We start from the raw sequence: 17,954 nt of genomic DNA, 5'->3' as shown, positions 1-17,954 counted from the left end.
AGAAAAATAGAACGCTACAGACTCACTCGTCGTCCTCGTCATCCACAACGTAGCGGTTCTTCTTTCGGGCAGGAGGCGTACCAGCTCTGGTTTGAGGCTCTGGCTTGCTACGGGCAGCTTTGGCAGGTGCAGTCTCCACGTCATCTTCGCCTTCGGCATCCATGTCTTCATCCTCCAGCTCCTCTTCTTCATCTTCGGCTTCTTCCTCAAGCTCCTCGTCGCTGCCAACCAAGAATCCATCGTCCTCGTCGTACTCGTCTTCTTTGTTACGAGCACCACGAGGGTAATCCTCTTCGTCATCAGTGTAAATCTCGCCGCGGCGGTTTTGGCGGCGAGGCTTGGCACGTGGACGAGTCGTAAGCAAGCCGCCATCTTCAAGACCACCGACGCTAAGACCGCTGAGACCAGTACGAGTAGCGCCATGGCGGCGACCGCGGTCGGCCTCACGATCAGCAAGCTGCTGGCGACGACGCTCGGCCTTGATAGCTTCCTTTTCCATCATTTCGGCACGTCTGCCAGCCAACTCGGGATCCTCTGTTATTTCATAGCGCGGCGCAGTGCCAGCTGCGGTCTGTTTGCTACCACGAGCAGCAGCGGCCAACTGTTCTTGCAGTCGCTGAACGGCATCGTCCGTCTCCAAAGTGGTCGGGAGAATAGTCAGACCTTGGGTGATATGTGAAGTCAATCGGAAGACTTGAGCTGTTTCTAGTCCAGCTGCGAGATAAACGTGGGAATCCAGCTTGTGGTCATAGTCGCCGGATTTAGTGAGAGGTGCGAGGGGTTTAGATGCAATGCGGTATTGCTCAAGGGGGGCGGAGGCGAGTTGAAGAGTAATGGAGCCATCCTCCCATTTAATGATGCGGGCATTGGATTGTAAAAGAGACTCATCCGCAGGATCTTTACGCCAGCATAGGGAGGTAGCAGCGGTCTGATAAGGCGGTGGGACGTAAGTCTCGGGGTTGAATTCTTCGCCCTCAATTGAGAGGAAATCCGGCACACGCATTGTGTAGATCTGTTACCAGAAGTTAGATCAATATCAAAGCTTCAAGGTAGAGCTCGTCCTACCTCTCCGTCGTTGGTCAACGGCACTGGAGCCCGAGCAAGGTCCTGGTCAGCAACATTGACTTCCTGCTGCTCCTCCGCCACATCTTCCATTGGATCTTCGCGCCGATCATAGCGATTCTCATCATCACCGGAGTCAAGTTGTTCGTCGTCCAGGTTGCGGTGGGGTCTGGTAATATATCAGTATCTAGCGCTGGTCGCTTTGGTGTGGTTCGCATACTCAATGTCATCGAGTTCACCCTCTCCGTCCGATCCAAAGAGATCATCGCCTTCATCCATCTGGTCGGCGCCAGAATCATTGGCATTGCTGTGCGCAGGGCTCTTATTGCCATTGCTAGGGCGTCGGACGGCCTCGTCGGAGGAGGACATGGTGTATGGAAACTATCGTTGTTGCAAAGTCATAAATGTGTGGAAGTGTGAGTGACGGTAAAGAAGGGACTAGTGACACTCCTGAATATTATACTGGCAGTAAGCAACCTGTATTGACAATTGTTCTATCGTTACGACGGAGCTCTCATAATTCAATTGACGCACGGGGCTATATATTTTCCGACCCCGGACCCAAACAGGACTAGTGTCTAGATGGCCCAGACCAAAAGGGGATCCTCAACGTGTGGACATCTCACCGTCTCGTCCCTCATCCCCTGTTATTTTCTTGATTTGAAGCATTGCAGATCAATTTCAAGATGGCGACCTTCTTCCAGAGCGTGTAAGTAATGCTGTGCTGTCGTGGACTTGTTGCAATAGGCTGTTCAATCTCCCTGCTACCTTTACCCCCTCATACTGCACGAAGAAACCCCCGGCGCGCCACAAATACAAAGGAGCATTCTATTCCCTAAAGTCTAATATCTTCCCTGGCGCCTTCTCCTGTCATTCACATCTACACTTCCTTTTATATATTCCCACTTCATTCTCAAACTGCCGTACCTCGCCACGATCGCCCGCTAACTCTATCTTCGAATACAGTCGCCAAGGATTTGGCCGAGGAGGAAGCAACAAGAGCAACAATCCCCCCAAAAGCCCAGCACAGGCCTCTGCTCCCCAGCATCAAGCCACCATGTCAAATTCGCCCTCGCTTTCCAGTAGTCTGTCAGTGGAGACTCAAGCCAACGACCCTGAGGGACCCAAATACTTCTTCCAGGAGAAGTATGCCCCGCTGAATGTGAGGGGCAACTTCTTGACCCTCTGTGCTTGCCCGAAGAATGTGGAGCTGGGCGAGTGGCTGGCTCACCAGAGTAAGCAATATGGAAGCTCAACGTGGAAGCGGGGATGCTAATATGTCTCTACTCTAGTTGTTGAACAATATCGTCTACTTCACGGCATGCTCCAGGTTATCCAGGAGGTGAATGGTGTGACCGGTCTACCTATTTGCAATGAGAACACTTGTCCAACAATGTCCGCTGGACGGTATGTGAAGTATAGCGGGGTAAATTTCAAACGGGGCTGACGATTTCAAAGGCTGACCTACACCTGGCTTGTTGATGGCCGCGCCGCCAAAATTTCCGCGCCGAAGTTCATCAACCGCGTCGAGAAATGGATCGTCAGCAAGATCCATGATCCTGTTATGTTCCCTACCGAAAAAGTAAATGGCATTCCTGAAACATCTTCCATTAAAGAGGCCAATGGCGCATCAACAACTCCCTCCGACCCCGCCAACCCAGATGATTGGATCGGCAAGTCCAGTGGCTTCCCACAAACCTTTTACAAGGACTGCCAGGGTATCATGAAGCAGATGTTCCGCTGCTACGCCCATTTGTACCACGCTCATTGGCTTAACCCCTTTTGGCACATTAACAAGCACGATGTCCTGAACATGTGCTTCGTTCACTTCGTGACTGTCTCCAAGTACTATGGGCTTGTGTCCGATAAGGAGATGGAGCCTATGCAGCCCTTAATTGAGCTGTTCATCAAGCAGCAGCGGGTTCCCCCAGAGGCGCTCACCGGTGGCCACTGGGCCCAGCAGGCCGCTACTTAAGCTCCACCGGTCTGGAGTTGCACCTTTTTGTTTTTACTTTGACGACCATGACATGTCCGCTAACCTGGCGTTGGACCGCGCTGTATTACCTTGTTAGTATTCTGCTTTCTCCTGCCATTTAAAAAAATGGGCGAATTTGCAATGATATGACATAGCCGGGGCTTTGATTTAGCATGCGCTGTGAATTATTCTACTTGATGATCTTGCATATCTTCATTCAGCATCAGTTGGTCATTGCTTGTTTTTAATATTTTCATTGCAATAAAGTCATCTGATCATAATTCCATAATGACACTTGGGGTTGTGAACAATTCACTAGACGTATTCCATGTTGTCTAGACCTGGTGACTCGATTGCATAGGGCTACAGAAGACGCGGACGGTTCCGAAGGCTTGGGGAAACGTACTTGGGATAACCGTCTCTTAGCCATGATTCAGGCGTCACATCGTATGCACTGTGAAGAATGGACACTACTAGCTAGTTAGTGAAACATAGCCAATTGCCATAAGCCGATCTTCGACCCACACGCAAATGCAGTAAAGCGCCCGCAAATAATAGAACCGAGTACCACTGGCAGACTGGTGACAATGCTTTTGAAGATTAGCAAAATCCAGACCAGCTTAAAGAAGCCGACTACACAGATAACTAACGCACCGAATTAGTCACAGATGGACCCCATCCTGATCCCCCCCATCATTGGACTCCTCTCCTGCACCGTCAGCTCCAGCTCCAGCTCCAGCTCCAGCTCCAGCTCCAGCTCCAGTCTCAGTCACATTCCCATTTGTCACTGGTACATCTGCCAGAGTGTCCTGTTCCTTGTCGGTCTTAAGCTCATCAAGCTCAATCCAAGGCTGTCCACGATTCTCGACCTCGGTCTTCAGTAACATGATCCGCTCATTCATGGACACCATCACGGCCTCATTTTCAGTGGCATGACACTCCAGGTCCTTCTTGTCTTCCTCTGAATCGTTGCTTTCTGCTATGTATGCACGAATCTCAGCATTAGATCGCTTCAGGTGTGCGATGGAGTTTGTGATCTCGGAGACTTTGCTGTAGAGGACTGCGAGGGGAAGCTCTTTAATTGCTTCGGCAAAGGCGCCCGGAGTGATAGGGAGGGATTGGGTCGACATTTGAAGTTTCTTTGGTGAGTGGTGAAAGAGAGATGAAATCAATGCATGATGCATGATCTCCAGGGCCGTTTATTATCATTTATCTGTTATCATCACGTGCGTTTTATAGATCAGAGATGGATGTCAGTTAAGATTGATTTTGACTAGTTAGTGGTGCATTAGGGATGGGATACCTAGGTAGAACATCTGATACTATAGTTCACACTAGTAATATCTTAAAAAACAAAGCATATTCAAGAACTCACTATCATTTCTCCATCTTTTCGCTCTATACCTGTTGTAATCGCGGTCTCGGAACAACTCTGCAGCCGTGCGGTCCATTGATGCCGCCAAAAAGAACCCCGAACAATCCACCATCACCCTCTATTCCATGGTCCTCTCTGAGCCCTCGCTCTAGTCACAGGATATGAGCAATGTGGTCTGGGCCGTATGGCGGGCTCCATGCCCAGGGCTCCGCACCTCCGTGCTGCCAGTAACATTCCGGCCTGCCAGTCGCGATCTCCGCATTGCCCCATGGCGCATGTACAGTACATCGCGCCAATCCATGCTACCAATTCCGAACCTTCTGTCCCAACTATTCTCTCGCCCGTCCCGACCAACTCCAACCCCAATATCTCCCCAACGACTCAACTTGGTCTCTACCCCCCGCCGCTTCAAACGTACGTCCGCCGCATCTCCCAAGCCCAAGGCCAAATCGGATCCCTCGGAGGTTCTCCCCCGCCAAAAGCCCTTCTCTGATGCCGAGATCAAGGCCATATTTGGCCCCGTCAAGTTCAATGCAAAGCTGGGAAACCGTATCTTGGCTGTCCTACACGGCCACCGTCTGACTGGCACGCTCGATGCGGACTTGCCAGTTGACATTGCCCGCTCGATCACCAAGCAGCAGTTTGATACTGCTTTGGAATGGCTCCGCGATGAGTACCCCGTCGACGAGGATGCTGCTATCTTTGCCCGTATTGAACGTGAGGATCGTGCGGCGGAAGAGAAACTCATGCGCCGCGCTGAAAAGCTAGGTTTGTATAAGCCGCAAAGCGGTTCTTATGACGCCGAGCTTGGCGAGGAGGGTTCTCCTTACGGCAAGAGTATTTTGAAAGAGGCTCGCGAAAGGAACGAGAAGCGCTTGCTGGCTGAACAGGAACGGAAAAGGCAGGAGTGGCTCGATGGCGAAAAAGAAGAACACGAACGGTTGAAGCGGGAGTTTGGGAAGAACCTTTCCTTGCAGCAGTACCAGGAAGCTGCGCTCACTGAGGGTATGTATACGAAGATTCGAGTCTAAGTGAGGTATTGGTGCTGATATGTTTAGCTCGTCCCCGTGCGGATCCTATCGAAAGGCCGTATCTCGCTTGGGTCCAGAAGCATCATATTGCCGCTACCAACGAGAGCCCTGAATCGATGAATATCACCAATGTAAGGATGGTTCACTCTGTGGAGTTGTTTAGTTGTTAACCATATTTGAACTGGCAGGCTCAGCGTCTACTCGCTCCGCTTCTGTTCTCGCTCGTGGTTCTTGCTCTTTGCTATACTTTTGCTCAGAGATATGAGTTCCCAGCACGAAAGGATCGCCTCATGCCGGATGTGCCTCCTGCTGTGGCTACTGTGGGTGCCATTGTGGCAGCTAACTTAGCAGTCACTTTGCTATGGAAATATGTACCTCCCGCGTGGAAACTGCTCAACCGTTACTTCGTGATTGTTCCCTTCTATCCTAGCTCACTTGGCATGATTGGAAGCGCTTTCAGTCATCAGACATGGAGACATCTTGGAACTAATATGATGGTCCTGGGACTTATGGGGACCAGAGGTATGCATTGTGACAAGGAGAAGCACTAGAAAATATGGATTCTAACTTTTTCTGCTCTACAGTCCACGATGAAATCGGCCGCGGAAACTTTTTGGCCATCTATTTCGCTTCGGGTATCATGGGATCTGTCTTTTCATTGACACGCAGTGTCATCCTCGGCCGCCTGGGTATGACATCCCTTGGAGCCAGTGCCGCAACCAGCGGTATCGTCGCCGCATGGTGCATGTTCCACTTCAAGTATGTCTCCCGCCATTTATCTGGCTGTTATTCTATATAGTACCTATACTGACCCCTCCTAGTGACAAACTCACCATGTGGATTCTTCCTCAAGGGCTCCAAGAACAGATCTGGGCATACGGCTGGGTCTTCCTTACCTGCCTGATCGGCACCGAGGTCTTCAGCTTGGTAGCTCCCGCGTTCTTATTCCGCGCTTGGCCCCTCTCCCGACTGACCAAGATGGATCACGCTGCCCATCTAGGTGGGTATATGACTGGTGCCGGATGTGGATATACCCTCATGCAGAAAATGAAAGAGCGTGAGAGAAGGGCGAGACAGTCACGGTGGATCTAAAGTCTCATCAATAGAGACCTGGTAACCTATCTGTAGGTTCCAGTTGTATCATACTGGCGTTATTACGGCAAATTCTATTATTACTACTCATTCACTTGGGTTACTATATCTTCTCACTCATTGTTCCATTCGAAATATCAACCTACCAAGCCCAATCAGATACCCCAGTCATCTTCACCAATCAATCCCCACGATCTACCGTAGCACAGTGACTACAGACCACGGATTCAGAGCCGTGTAGTCAGGCTTATCCCAATGGAAAGGCACATCCAAAAGTTGATCCTCACGATCCGGGGGCGGCTGACGGGCCCGGAAAAGCATGTGCTTGTCAATAGAAACAGTCTCCGCGCGGATGAAACTCACCCACCACAGTGCCGCGTACTCAACCTGAATCATCAGCCTTTTCAAGTCCTGCTTGGGTGTTTCCAACTTGATCGGAAACGAGATGCAGTATTTGCCCAAGCCGTGCATCGCACTATCGCTCCAAGTAACCAAGCCTGCTGCGATGGTCTCACATATATGTACTATAATCTCCTTGTCACTGGTTCCAAGGCCCATGGTATCCGGAAGAGTCACAGACCCCCAGAGCCAACCTGGTTGGCTGTTGTGGGGGTCCTTGAAGTGGAATTGGTGGCCATGCTCGAGCTGGCTTGACTGGAACACACTCGCTTGTAGAAAAGGCATTGTGGCGATTGGAGTGAATGAGGGCTCTTTTTGTGGAAATGCACTGTGATGGTACTCCAGGCGAGGACGCCGAGGTTTATATTCTGAGGGACGATCCGGCTATTCTGGCAGCGTACAATGAGAGAATGAAATCCTTTCATAGTTATAATGCCTCCCTGTTCTTTCAGAATGTATACTGTTATCTGTATACTCTTGTTTGGTCTTGTTCTTGCTGTCCCTTCGGGTATTTTATTCGCCTTTATGAAAAGAGATTATATCATTCATAATAATGGCTTTCAGTAACAATTAGAAAGAAAGATCTATCTTATTTTATCTTCTTTCTCCATTTCTGGCAGCTATCAAGTGACAAGTATAAACAAAGCAGGAAAACGCATTGCATTGATTGCTGAAACATCCAAATCAAAAGAACTGGACCTCAACACGAAAACACAGACAAAGAACGCTTTAAATTCGCCAGGGATCCATCAGAGTAACTCCCACATCTAACATATCTTCTATACTCACTATCTTACGACGAGTCTCAACAAAAATCATCCGTTGATCCAGAGTAACCTTCTTAAACGCGATCTGATCCTTCCAATACCCTGCAAGATTCTGAGCAAGAAGGAGATCGGGATGTGTAGGATCCGCCGTCCATGACTTAGGCAGAGGGGTATCCGGATCCCGCTTGATAGGGATCGAGAGACACTTTTTCCCTAGACCATGCATTGACTGATCGTCTACAGTGAAGCGGCCCTTTTCAATCATATCCCTTACATACAGCATAATTTCTGAATCTGGAATCCCACGGTGATCGATGTTTTCGGAGAAATATACGGTGATCCAGTAGTAGTCGCTTCGGTCACCGGCGGGCTCGGCGAAATATTGCCCATTCGTGCTCTTGTATACGCTTGGCTGGAATTTGCTTGACATCTTGGTGGTTAGCGGGCTTGAGTGAGACTGGGAGGACTCACTGTCTCCTTGATGAGGTCTTCTTGTTCTTTTTCGTTGGCGATAGGATAATGCTTTTCTGGGTGATGCCGGTGAGATAGAGGACACCGAGGGCTTATAAGGTTACAGTTGAGATGCGAGCTATCTGGAGTATCGTATGAGAATTAACAAAGGCCTTCCATTGTTACAATGGCTTTCTTCATTCTTCCGATGACTTTGGTCTTTGATAGAGACATAGTCATTGTACTATATATAGTTTTACCAACCATCTAAACCTCCATCTAATTCTAACCAAACATTTCCAAACTCAAATGTAATTGACATACAGGCCACTACTATATCCCAGGTATGACTACTGTCTTCAGCTGTACAACATACGGCCTGTCAACCGGGTCCGCTCGTAGTGAATCCCCCCCTCGATGTCTCCTTCAGCGCATCGCATGCATACTAACGGGGCTAGGGATACAATGATGCTACACAAATTTCAACTGTGACTGATGAATATTCAAATAACAATTTCGGTGTCATACTGATGTGAGAAAGAATATCATTTTGAATTCCATGAAATCGAGAGTACATACTTCCAATCTAAACATGGTCTTTGGTTACAGACCATTGAATGCTATACTAGTTGCGCGTTTCCCTGTCATAATGTGCATCAAAAAGCCCAACACAAAAAATACGGTCTCGGTCAAGAGTGACCCTACCGGCACGCAGCTCCCTCAGCCAGTATCTCGCGACAACCTCAGCCTGAGCCATAAACGCACGAGTCACTTGTTCCAGGGACACCCCTGCCTCATTGATATCTACAGCGAACGAGATACACTCATGCCTAATCGCATGCTGCGGTATTTGGTAAACAATAGCACGGTACCTCCGGATCTCGTGAATCGCAAATTCTAATAGTCTTTCATCGGTATGGGTGGAATTCATCCTGAAGGGGAGGCTCACAGTCACCCATGAAGTCTCGTTGCTTTCACAGTCGTCTATTAACTTGCCTGTTGTGGCTGACCTAAACAGAGACTTGCCTTGTATACTGCTCCTAGAGTGATATTGAAATGGATTTGGCTCATATTCGCGTGGCATATTGTCGGTGGTCAGTGTGAGCTTTGAACAATTGTTTGTTGTATATGGTTGAAAGTAATAGTGTCCAAATCGAATCACTCGGGAGAGAACCGAGGCCTTTTTATATGGAGGACACCTGGATTAAAAAAGAGAATTAATGGAGAAATCCTCTGTCGACTATGATGACCTTCAAAGCCACAGCTATGATTCTATTATTTACCCAAAATAACTACGAACAAAGAATTTCTTTGAGGAGCAAGAAAGCCAAGGTTGTTACGGTTTATTCCATGGCCACAGCTATGAATGAAATGCAATCAGAATACTTTTCAGTGGGGAACTGGGGTAACAAGGGACCCAAAAAAGGAAGGCACATATAGGTACTTGGTACTTGAGGATTGTATATGATTTATTTGGTTACTTAGGTATTCAGTACTTGGATGGACTTACTAGAACTCTCGTCTAGCTACTGCGATCCCTTCGACACCTTTGACCATTTGGACAAGATTTGATATTCTAGACACAATTCTCAGAGTCTGCCGGACAACAATCCTTAGTTCCTACTTGGCTATCTCCCTGGTATCGACAATATAGCTAATCAGTCAACCTCTCTCTATTCAGCCCACAGATCACCGACGCCCAAAAATCACCTCTCTGCGAAGCGTAGCCATTCCATTAGAAATCATTTCTAGCCACCTGTTTCCGTCGGCCTCGGCGCAAATCAAGATTGTAGCAGTATCAACAGTGCTGACCGGGATCGGGATCGAAATACAAGTCACTCCCATATTATGCAGTGCCACTTGGCTCACGACGGCTCGTCTAATTCGGATGTTATGTAGCACATACTTCATGATATCTTCGTCGCTATGGGTCTTGTTCATTTCTTCGGGAAGAATTACGGTGACCCAGTCAGCTTCCTCGTTGTCCGGATCCTCCAAGAACTGAGAACCTACGTCGACCCAGGGTTCATCGTCAAAACTCTCTAAATAATCAGACCGCACAAGGAATACACTGTCCTGTCCCATGTTCGGTGGAATGGGTTGCTGGATTGAATGAGACTTGGGGGACTTGGCCTTTGCTTGTGAGGACATAGATTCTGGTGGTTTCCGGTGAAGGAAATATTTGCTAGGTGATGCCTGGCATGTAAGACTGATAAGGTATCTATATTGCGAACATCTAATACACAATGAAACTCAGTCTTGGCTAGGAACAAAGCCTCTTTATTTCCAGAATAGAATGGCCTTGTCTCTTCTTTGATCGAGTTTACAGGCCCTGAACCGAGTCTATGTCTACGTGACACTCTTGATTTCTCGACAAAAGACCTAATGCTATCCTAGCTGATTAAACGTTGATCTGATCTGGCTGATATGGGGTACTTTATCTTATCCCCGGTTATACATTGAAAGGCCGGCCGCGGCTACTCTTATGATATTGGATCGAGTCTTTGTACACTTGATTCGTGTTTCACCAAGACAACTCCCGGGGCTTCTCTTCCCTTTGATACTCGGTGATAAAGAACAAACAAGGGCATTACTGGTAGGATACCAAGTCAAATAATATAGAGTACTTGACAAAAGGAACCCTCCCGACAAGAACTTTGTCGGCGAATGCCTTTATGCTCTTTGTATCTTCTACTCCTGTCAAATCTCGAAGGAGATTTCCTTTGAGGGCTTTAGAAGAATATCTTTAGGATGCCTTTGTGCTCTTGTTTTCTTTCGGTGGAGACACATATCACTTGTCCACGGCCTTTTCATCCAGTGTACAAAAGGAAACCTCCTCTCTACGAATCGAGACAGAATTCTATACAGCCATCTCAACACAGCAAATTAACAGAAGCACAAGTTAATTGACTATCAACGCCACCCATAGCTTCATACTTCAACACACTGCACATAAACAGTACTCTACATTGTAAGCTGCCCCCTATTGCGAGCGCCTATTATGGCCTTTACTAACTTCTTGCAGGACCTTTCTACACATACCGAGTGGATATTGTTTCTCCTGTGCTTTGGGTTCGTGCTGTGCTTTGGATCTGTGACTTTCGTGCTTGTTCACTGTATCATACAGGTGGTTGAAGCAGCCGTCGCTTTCTACCTATTCGACATCCTTTATTACTACATATACGAGGAAAGCAGCAAGCAGTTCTTCGCCGAGCTCTTCTCCCATATCCTCTCTGCACGCCTGGAGCTCAAGAGTTTTGTCCTGCTCCTGTGCCTAATCTTCACTATTCATCATTCTATCAAGGAGATCGCCTCTGTCCTCCGTGAAAGGCTCTCGCCGAGCACAGCCGTCATTGTAGATTGTCCCGACCATCGTGAGTCTCGAATCAACTCATTCGTCAAATCCTACAACCGAGGAGATACTAGTCTGACAACCAGGACAATCAAGACTTGAAAATATAACAGCCATGCAGAGCCCCCAGCTCTCTCAGCTCGCCGATGAGATGACCTGCATTATTCCCTCTAAATTGATGAGGCCTAAGTCTAACCCATTCACCAACGATTCCCAACTCAAGGATATCAGCCCAACAATCTTCAGGCCTGCAACCCCCAATGAAGTATGCTTCGCATCTCATTTGAACCGCTACATGCACCATCCATGGGGTGTGGTCGACTACTACATCTACCTTTTACATATCGAAAGTGGCCGCAACAAACTCCGTCGTAAGAAAGAGTGCTACCTCCTAGAAACCACCGGCTTCACACAAGTCACCCTACATGACGAGCCAGTCCTTAACAATCTCCCAACCCACACAAACCCAACAGTAATCTTCGTGAGCCTCCCCGTTCCCGACATGCAGAACGAATTCAGCAACGCCAGGTTGGTACTCGGCTTCGACCTACAGTCCGACCGCTTGCAGGGTTATTTCTTCGAGCCCGAGGCCCCGATCGAGAACTACGAGGATCTCTGGAAGGTCTGGAACCAGGGTGAAGGGGAGCTCGTGATTGACGTTCCCGTAGACCGTTTCCTCGCAATTGTTCGCTATACTATGGAACATCAGATTGAGATTCTGGAAATCGGCGTCCTGCACCACTACGGCCTCATTACGCGCGAGTTCCAGGCTGGTTTGGATATGGTTGTTACCCTGCAGTTCTTGCAGTTTGTGGATGACTTTGCTGAGCTTCTGGCTGAGGAGCCTGATGAGCTTCGTGAGCTTTATACGCCTTTCCAGGATGAACTGAGGGAATTGCTTGCGACTGGCTCCCGGGACACTTGGTTTGCTGTTCGTGATGGACTCAATATGGAGCAATATCGCCAGAAGCAGTTGAAGAAGGTTGTTGCTTCTGGTTTGTTCCATGGACAGAATATGTTTGTGCTGCGAGATGAGTCTGAGGGGACTGAAAACGATGAGCCTCGTCCCGTTAAGATTGTTCCAGGCCACTCGCATCAATGGTCACGGTTAAATCTGCGGATCCAGATCTTGGTGAGTGCTACGTTGATCATTTGCCTCTGTTCTATCTTCGAACGCGACCGTGTCTTATGTGTAGGGATGTTCTGATCCAGTTTGTTGATATTATTTCAAATTTGCAAATAAACAAAAAGTTCAAGATGGTTGTTAGTATAGTAAGTATGGATGTCTCCACATGTAGATCAGTAAATAGTAAGCGGATGTGATAGGCCACGTATTTAGCGGGGTCATACATAGGGAGAAATCTGACATGTAAGCAGTAGAAGCCTGTGTAATCATCCGGTAAGTAGGGAGTACCAACGAAGTACATATTTGATCATATGGAAGATGCTCTTGAACAAAAAACCTTCAAAATCAGAAGAAACCCACTTATGTAACCCGATCAAAGCTAAAATTGCACCGCCACCACTCCTGACCCAATCAGGAATAGCCAGAAACCACTTATGTGGCGCGAGGTGGCTCAACCGGGTAGTGGCTAGCATAATCTCCTCTCCCATTGGCCAGGTAATTACCGGAAAGTCTTGGCAGCGTCAGGGCTGTTCATCGGGGTTGAGCAGCGACCTCCTTTATTGCCAAGCCAGCGGGCCCAAAGGTACAGATCTGCAGCTTCCAATCTCGCTTCGTTTCTTGTTTTCCTTTTCAGCCCTGTACTTAGTAGCCCTATAGCATTCAAGTACGCCTAGTTCCTTCCTTCTATCCCTGTTTACCCCCCCTTCATTTCGCTCAATTGTGGTTTGAATCTTGATAATCTATGCGACTTCAGTCGACGTTCTTATTTATCTCCTCTACAATCCGGTGATATCCAAATCGCATCAATTTCTATTATTATTATGGCCGAGTACAGTGCGCAGCCTGTCAACGGTATGTCGCGGAACCCCAGTCCTCAATCGGAAAGTCGCGCAAAGCTAATCGAAGCATGTCGGCAATCGCAGGGATGCCTCAAAATGGGGAGACGGGACAACAGACCACGCGCGGCTCGAACGATCGCTTCGAGCTCATATCCGGTCCCCTGATCAACCTGAAGAACATGCACTACCAGGCTACAACCACCTGGCACGGCAGTATCTTGATTGTCACCAAGCCAACCCAGGAGCAGCCCCAGCTGCGCCTGCGCCAGGTAGGCGCCGTGGATATTGAGGCCCAGAGCGGCACCGACAGGGTTCCAACAAACCAAACAATCGAAGGTCTCAAGCTCTACGAGGATCCCCTGAAAGCTTTCTGGCGATTCTCGCTTACCGTGCCGGTGGCCGCATTCGAGGCGCGTTGGGCGTACGACATCCCTGGTCTATACAACGAGTCCGGAGTCCAGGTCCCGGCACCGTGGGAATTTGTCGTTCCTGCAGAAGAGCAGTCCATGCGTACCATGTTCCACTCGTGCAATGGCTTTTCCGTCGGCACGGACATGAACGCCTGGGTAGGGCCAAATCTATGGAACGATGTGATGCGCCTGCATGGCGAGAGGCCATTCCACGTTATGGTTGGCGGTGGTGACCAGATTTACAATGACGGCGTTCGTGTGGATGGCCCGCTCAAGCCTTGGACTGCGATTGCGAACCCGCATAAGAGGCGCAACCATGACTTCAATAATCAGATGCGCGCTGATTGCGATGACTACTACTATGCCAACTATGTCCGCTGGTACAACACTGAGCCATTCCGCTCTGCCAATGGCCGCATTCCTCAGGTCAATATCTGGGATGATCATGATATTATTGATGGGTTCGGCTCATACACGGATCATTTTATGAAGTGTGCTGTCTTCCGTGGTATCGGCGGTGTCGCTTTCAAATATTACTGTCTCTTCCAGCACCACATTGCCCCTCCTATGTCGACTTTCACTACCGATTCCCCGCAGACTATGCATGCCGTCAATGGAACTTCGGGTGTTGACCCGCGTCAAGTAGAGAATACCTACGTTCTGCAGAACCAGGTCGAGGACGACAGCTGGATCATCGGCAAACGGCCCGGTCCTTACGTGGAAGAGAGCAGCCGAAGTCTCTACATGCGCTTTGGCAAGCGCATTGCCTTTATAGGTCTAGATGCGCGAACAGAGCGCACCCGTCACCAGGTCAACTACGAGGACACCTACGATATGATTTTCGAACGGCTGCAGCGCGAGATCGTCGCCGCCGACGGCGACATCAAGCATCTGATAGTATTACTAGGCGTCCCGATCGCATACCCCCGTCTAGCATGGCTCGAGAACATCCTCACGTCTCCCTTGATCGCGCCGATCCGACTACTGAACAAGCGATTCGGCTTGGCAGGCGGCCTCTTCAATGAATTCGACGGCCAAGTGGATCTACTCGACGATCTGGATGACCACTACACCGCGCGCCAGCACAAGCACGAGCGCAAGATGCTAGTCCACCGCCTGCAGGAGTTCGCCCGCAGCAACAGCGTGCGGGTAACCATTCTCGGCGGCGACGTCCACCTTGCCGCCATCGGCCGCTTCTACTCCAACCCGAAACTTAACCTTGCAGGCGAAAATGATCACCGCTTCATCGTCAACGTCGTCAGCAGCGCTATCACAAACAAGCCCCCACCCCAGGCCGTCGCCAACCTCCTCGCTCGTAGAAACAAAATCCACCACCTCGACCATGAATGCGATGAGACTCTCATGCCTTTCTTCGACAAGCAGCCTGGCGGCCAGGAGAAGGGCGCCGCCTGGAACAAAGTCACCATGCCATCCCGCAACTACGCCATCCTCACCGAGGTCGTCGCCCCAGGGCCCGGTAACACCGGTGTCCTCGAATCCAATTCCGTGAAACTGGAGCGTCTTCCTAAAGACGGCCATGCACCACTGCACAAGGGCGAAGTCAATGCCGGAACGGCACACAGCGCCGCTGATGGGTTCACCTGTACGAGCGGCATGTTTGGCGGACTCGACGTTTCCGTCCGTGTTGAGATCGATCCCCAGAACCGTAGCGCTACTACCGAGGGATATGGATTTAGTATCCCCCCTCTGTTCGCTACTGAGGGTCCACCGGCCACCGGTCACCGGCTTAGTATGCACTCGCGCAGGTCCCAGGCCCGACCATCGACAGCGCTGTAATTGTTCTTTTCCCATGTAGGGGGTTCCCTGTATATACCATATGCTACTATTCGTAATGTTTGATATTCCTCGACGTTTTTAGGGGTTTGTTTTTTCTTTGTTTTTCTTTTGGTGGTTTTCTATTTGATACCTCTATTCTTTTCCCCTTGAAACTATTGCATTTCTATTTTGTCTTATCCACTTCGTAGATGCCTATCAAATAAGCCAATCTCGCAGATCAAATGCGGAGTACTTTGCCCTCTGGATATAGTTGCTTTTTAGGGTTAGGCCTGGCGTCAAACTTTCTCTTATCTTGCCTTGTAATGTTGAACGTCGGCCCTTTTCTCTTGATTCTCTTTTCTCTGTATGTGAAGCTCCCAATCGGTAAATCATATCCCATTACCGTTTTATTCCACCAGCCACAAATTGTATATCTTTATCGATTGCAGAATGCGAGATTCCCCTTTCGGATGGTATTGTTTACATCTGTACTTCGGCCCTTGCACGACATGCTATTCGTTGCACCTCGGCATATGACTGCACGGCATATAACCTCCGTATATCCTTCTTGGTCCTATTCATTTGCCTACTATAGAGACCCTGATAACGGCGGACTGCCCTCACTAGCAACCCTGCTACTGACACCATGTCTATCGAGAAGGAGATAACCCCTTCACCTCCCTCCCTCCAAGATCATGGAAAGGGCACAATCGAGAACCTAGAACTAGACCGTCTAGGCTACAAGCAAGAACTACGTCGCAATCGCTCTGTCCTAACCCTCCTCTTCCAAACCCTCGCCATAGCAGCAATCCCGTACGGCGAAGGCTCAGCTCTCCTCTCGGCCATCTACGGCGGCGGTCCCCTCTCAATCTTCATCGGCTGGATAGTCGTCTGCCTCCTCGACCAATGTATCGCCTTCTCCCTCGCCGAGCTCGCCTCCCGCTATCCAACCTCGGCAGGGCCCTACTACTGGACCTTCCAAATCTCTCGCAGCAACAAAACAACCCTCTCCTTCATCAATGCCTGGATTTGGCTGATCGGCAACTGGACCATCACGCTCTCCGTAAACTTCGGCTTTGCCTCCATGCTCTCAGCAACAGTCTCAATCTACCATCCAACCTGGTCAGCATCCGACTGGCAACTCCTCCTAATCTTCTACGCAGTCTGCCTCACCTCCTTAGCAATCTGCATCTTTGCAAATAACCACCTCCCCTTAGTCGACACCCTCTGCGCATCCTGGACCCTCCTCACAATAATAATCATCCTAATCGCCCTCTCCGTCAAAGCAGACACAGGCCGCCACTCGGCATCCTACACCCTAGCCCACTACGACAAATCCTTCGCCGGCTGGGGAAACTTCACCTTCTTCATCGGCCTCCTTCCAGCCGCATACACCTTCTCCGCAATAGGAATGATCTCCTCAATGGCCGAAGAATGCACAGACCCAGCAGTAAAAGTGCCCCGCGCAATAGCCCTCTCCGTCCCCGTCGGCGGCACAGCAGGCCTATTCTTCATCATTCCCATCTGCGCAACCCTGCCCCCACTCCAGGACATCATCAACGCCCCAGCAGGCCAAGCCCTCCCCTACATTCTGGCTCGCGTAATGGGCTCCCACGCCGGCGGTCTCGGCCTCATCTCCCTCGTCCTGGTCATTACAGTCTTCTGCTCGATTAGCATTACCGTTGCGGCCTCGCGCGCGACTTGGGCCGTCGCCCGGGACGACGCCGTTCCGCTGGCGAAACTATGGGCGCGCGTCGACGAGCGCTGGGGCGTCCCCGTTTGGGCGTTGGTTTTGTTGACCGCCATTCAGATGTTGCTTGGGTTGATTAATCTCGGGAGTTCGAGTGCGTTTACCGCGTTTGTTTCTGTGGGCGTTATTGCGCTCGCGGCGGCTTATGTTATTCCGATCTTTTTGAGTCTGTGGCATGGTCGGGAGGAGGTTGCGAAGGCGCCGTGGAATTGTGGAGGTCTTGTTGGGAGGTTTGTTAATGTTGTTGCGTTGGCTTGGATTGCGTTTGAGTTGGTGCTGTTTAGTATGCCGACTGCTTTGCCGGTTACGGCTGTGTCGATGAATTATGCTTCGGTTGTTTTTGTCGGGTTTATGGCGATTTCTGCGGTTTGGTATGTGGTTTATGCGAGGAAATGTAAGTTTTATGGACGATGCTGGATGCTGGAGATCTTTATGCTGACATTTGGTAGATTATAAGGGTCCGCCTGAGTCGGATGCTCTTGATTGAGAATGGGGAGAGGTTGTGGTGTATACGAGGCATTGATGTATAGCCCTGGATAGCAGATATGCA

The 17,954-nt window shown here is 49.6% G+C and overlaps 10 protein-coding genes across 10 annotated transcripts; 5 read left to right on the top strand and 5 right to left on the bottom strand.

The window, feature by feature from the left end:
- Positions 1-22: 22 nt before the first annotated feature.
- Positions 23-1,431, bottom strand: LCP9604111_4662 (Paf1-complex subunit LEO1; the record flags this gene model as incomplete). The annotated part of the gene is made up of 3 exons (XM_039072386.1): positions 23-1,012; positions 1,066-1,231; positions 1,283-1,431. 3 exons carry the CDS (start codon positions 1,429-1,431, stop codon positions 23-25), a joined length of 1,305 nt encoding a protein of 434 aa, XP_038929152.1.
- A 688-nt stretch (positions 1,432-2,119) lies between these two features.
- Positions 2,120-3,037, top strand: LCP9604111_4661 (Mob1/phocein family protein; the record flags this gene model as incomplete). The annotated part of the gene is made up of 3 exons (XM_039072385.1): positions 2,120-2,297; positions 2,355-2,469; positions 2,521-3,037. The coding sequence occupies 3 exons, from the start codon at positions 2,120-2,122 to the stop codon at positions 3,035-3,037; spliced, it is 810 nt and encodes a 269-aa protein (XP_038929151.1).
- Positions 3,038-3,470: 433 nt separating this feature from the next.
- Positions 3,471-4,167, bottom strand: LCP9604111_4660 (uncharacterized protein; the record flags this gene model as incomplete). The annotated part of the gene is made up of 4 exons (XM_039072384.1): positions 3,471-3,507; positions 3,563-3,627; positions 3,692-3,717; positions 3,897-4,167. 4 exons carry the CDS (start codon positions 4,165-4,167, stop codon positions 3,471-3,473), a joined length of 399 nt encoding a protein of 132 aa, XP_038929150.1.
- A 406-nt stretch (positions 4,168-4,573) lies between these two features.
- On the top strand, positions 4,574-6,535 carry LCP9604111_4659 (rhomboid protease PCP1; the record flags this gene model as incomplete). Its single annotated transcript, XM_039072382.1, has 5 exons — positions 4,574-5,417; positions 5,471-5,574; positions 5,632-5,965; positions 6,028-6,202; positions 6,265-6,535. The coding sequence occupies 5 exons, from the start codon at positions 4,574-4,576 to the stop codon at positions 6,533-6,535; spliced, it is 1,728 nt and encodes a 575-aa protein (XP_038929149.1).
- A 195-nt stretch (positions 6,536-6,730) lies between these two features.
- On the bottom strand, positions 6,731-7,219 carry LCP9604111_4658 (uncharacterized protein; the record flags this gene model as incomplete). The annotated part of the gene is made up of 1 exon (XM_039072381.1): positions 6,731-7,219. One exon carries the CDS (start codon positions 7,217-7,219, stop codon positions 6,731-6,733), a length of 489 nt encoding a protein of 162 aa, XP_038929148.1.
- A 444-nt stretch (positions 7,220-7,663) lies between these two features.
- LCP9604111_4657 (uncharacterized protein) lies at positions 7,664-8,131 on the bottom strand (the record flags this gene model as incomplete). The annotated part of the gene is made up of 1 exon (XM_039072380.1): positions 7,664-8,131. The coding sequence occupies one exon, from the start codon at positions 8,129-8,131 to the stop codon at positions 7,664-7,666; it is 468 nt and encodes a 155-aa protein (XP_038929147.1).
- Positions 8,132-9,840: 1,709 nt separating this feature from the next.
- Positions 9,841-10,302, bottom strand: LCP9604111_4656 (uncharacterized protein; the record flags this gene model as incomplete). The annotated part of the gene is made up of 1 exon (XM_039072379.1): positions 9,841-10,302. The coding sequence occupies one exon, from the start codon at positions 10,300-10,302 to the stop codon at positions 9,841-9,843; it is 462 nt and encodes a 153-aa protein (XP_038929146.1).
- Positions 10,303-11,152: 850 nt separating this feature from the next.
- Positions 11,153-12,710, top strand: LCP9604111_4655 (uncharacterized protein; the record flags this gene model as incomplete). Its single annotated transcript, XM_039072378.1, has 2 exons — positions 11,153-11,525; positions 11,590-12,710. 2 exons carry the CDS (start codon positions 11,153-11,155, stop codon positions 12,708-12,710), a joined length of 1,494 nt encoding a protein of 497 aa, XP_038929145.1.
- A 740-nt stretch (positions 12,711-13,450) lies between these two features.
- LCP9604111_4654 (uncharacterized protein) lies at positions 13,451-15,675 on the top strand (the record flags this gene model as incomplete). Its single annotated transcript, XM_039072377.1, has 2 exons — positions 13,451-13,481; positions 13,553-15,675. 2 exons carry the CDS (start codon positions 13,451-13,453, stop codon positions 15,673-15,675), a joined length of 2,154 nt encoding a protein of 717 aa, XP_038929144.1.
- Positions 15,676-16,300: 625 nt separating this feature from the next.
- LCP9604111_4653 (putative amino acid permease) lies at positions 16,301-17,891 on the top strand (the record flags this gene model as incomplete). The annotated part of the gene is made up of 2 exons (XM_039072376.1): positions 16,301-17,798; positions 17,854-17,891. The coding sequence occupies 2 exons, from the start codon at positions 16,301-16,303 to the stop codon at positions 17,889-17,891; spliced, it is 1,536 nt and encodes a 511-aa protein (XP_038929143.1).
- Positions 17,892-17,954: the final 63 nt, after the last annotated feature.

The sequence above is a fragment of the Penicillium roqueforti genome, assembly GCF_015533775.1.
Source record: "Penicillium roqueforti strain LCP96 04111 chromosome Unknown scaffold_10, whole genome shotgun sequence".
NCBI lineage: Eukaryota > Fungi > Ascomycota > Eurotiomycetes > Eurotiales > Aspergillaceae > Penicillium > Penicillium roqueforti.
Note: the sequence above shows the minus strand (reverse complement) of the source record. Positions and strands in the feature narration are given on the sequence as shown.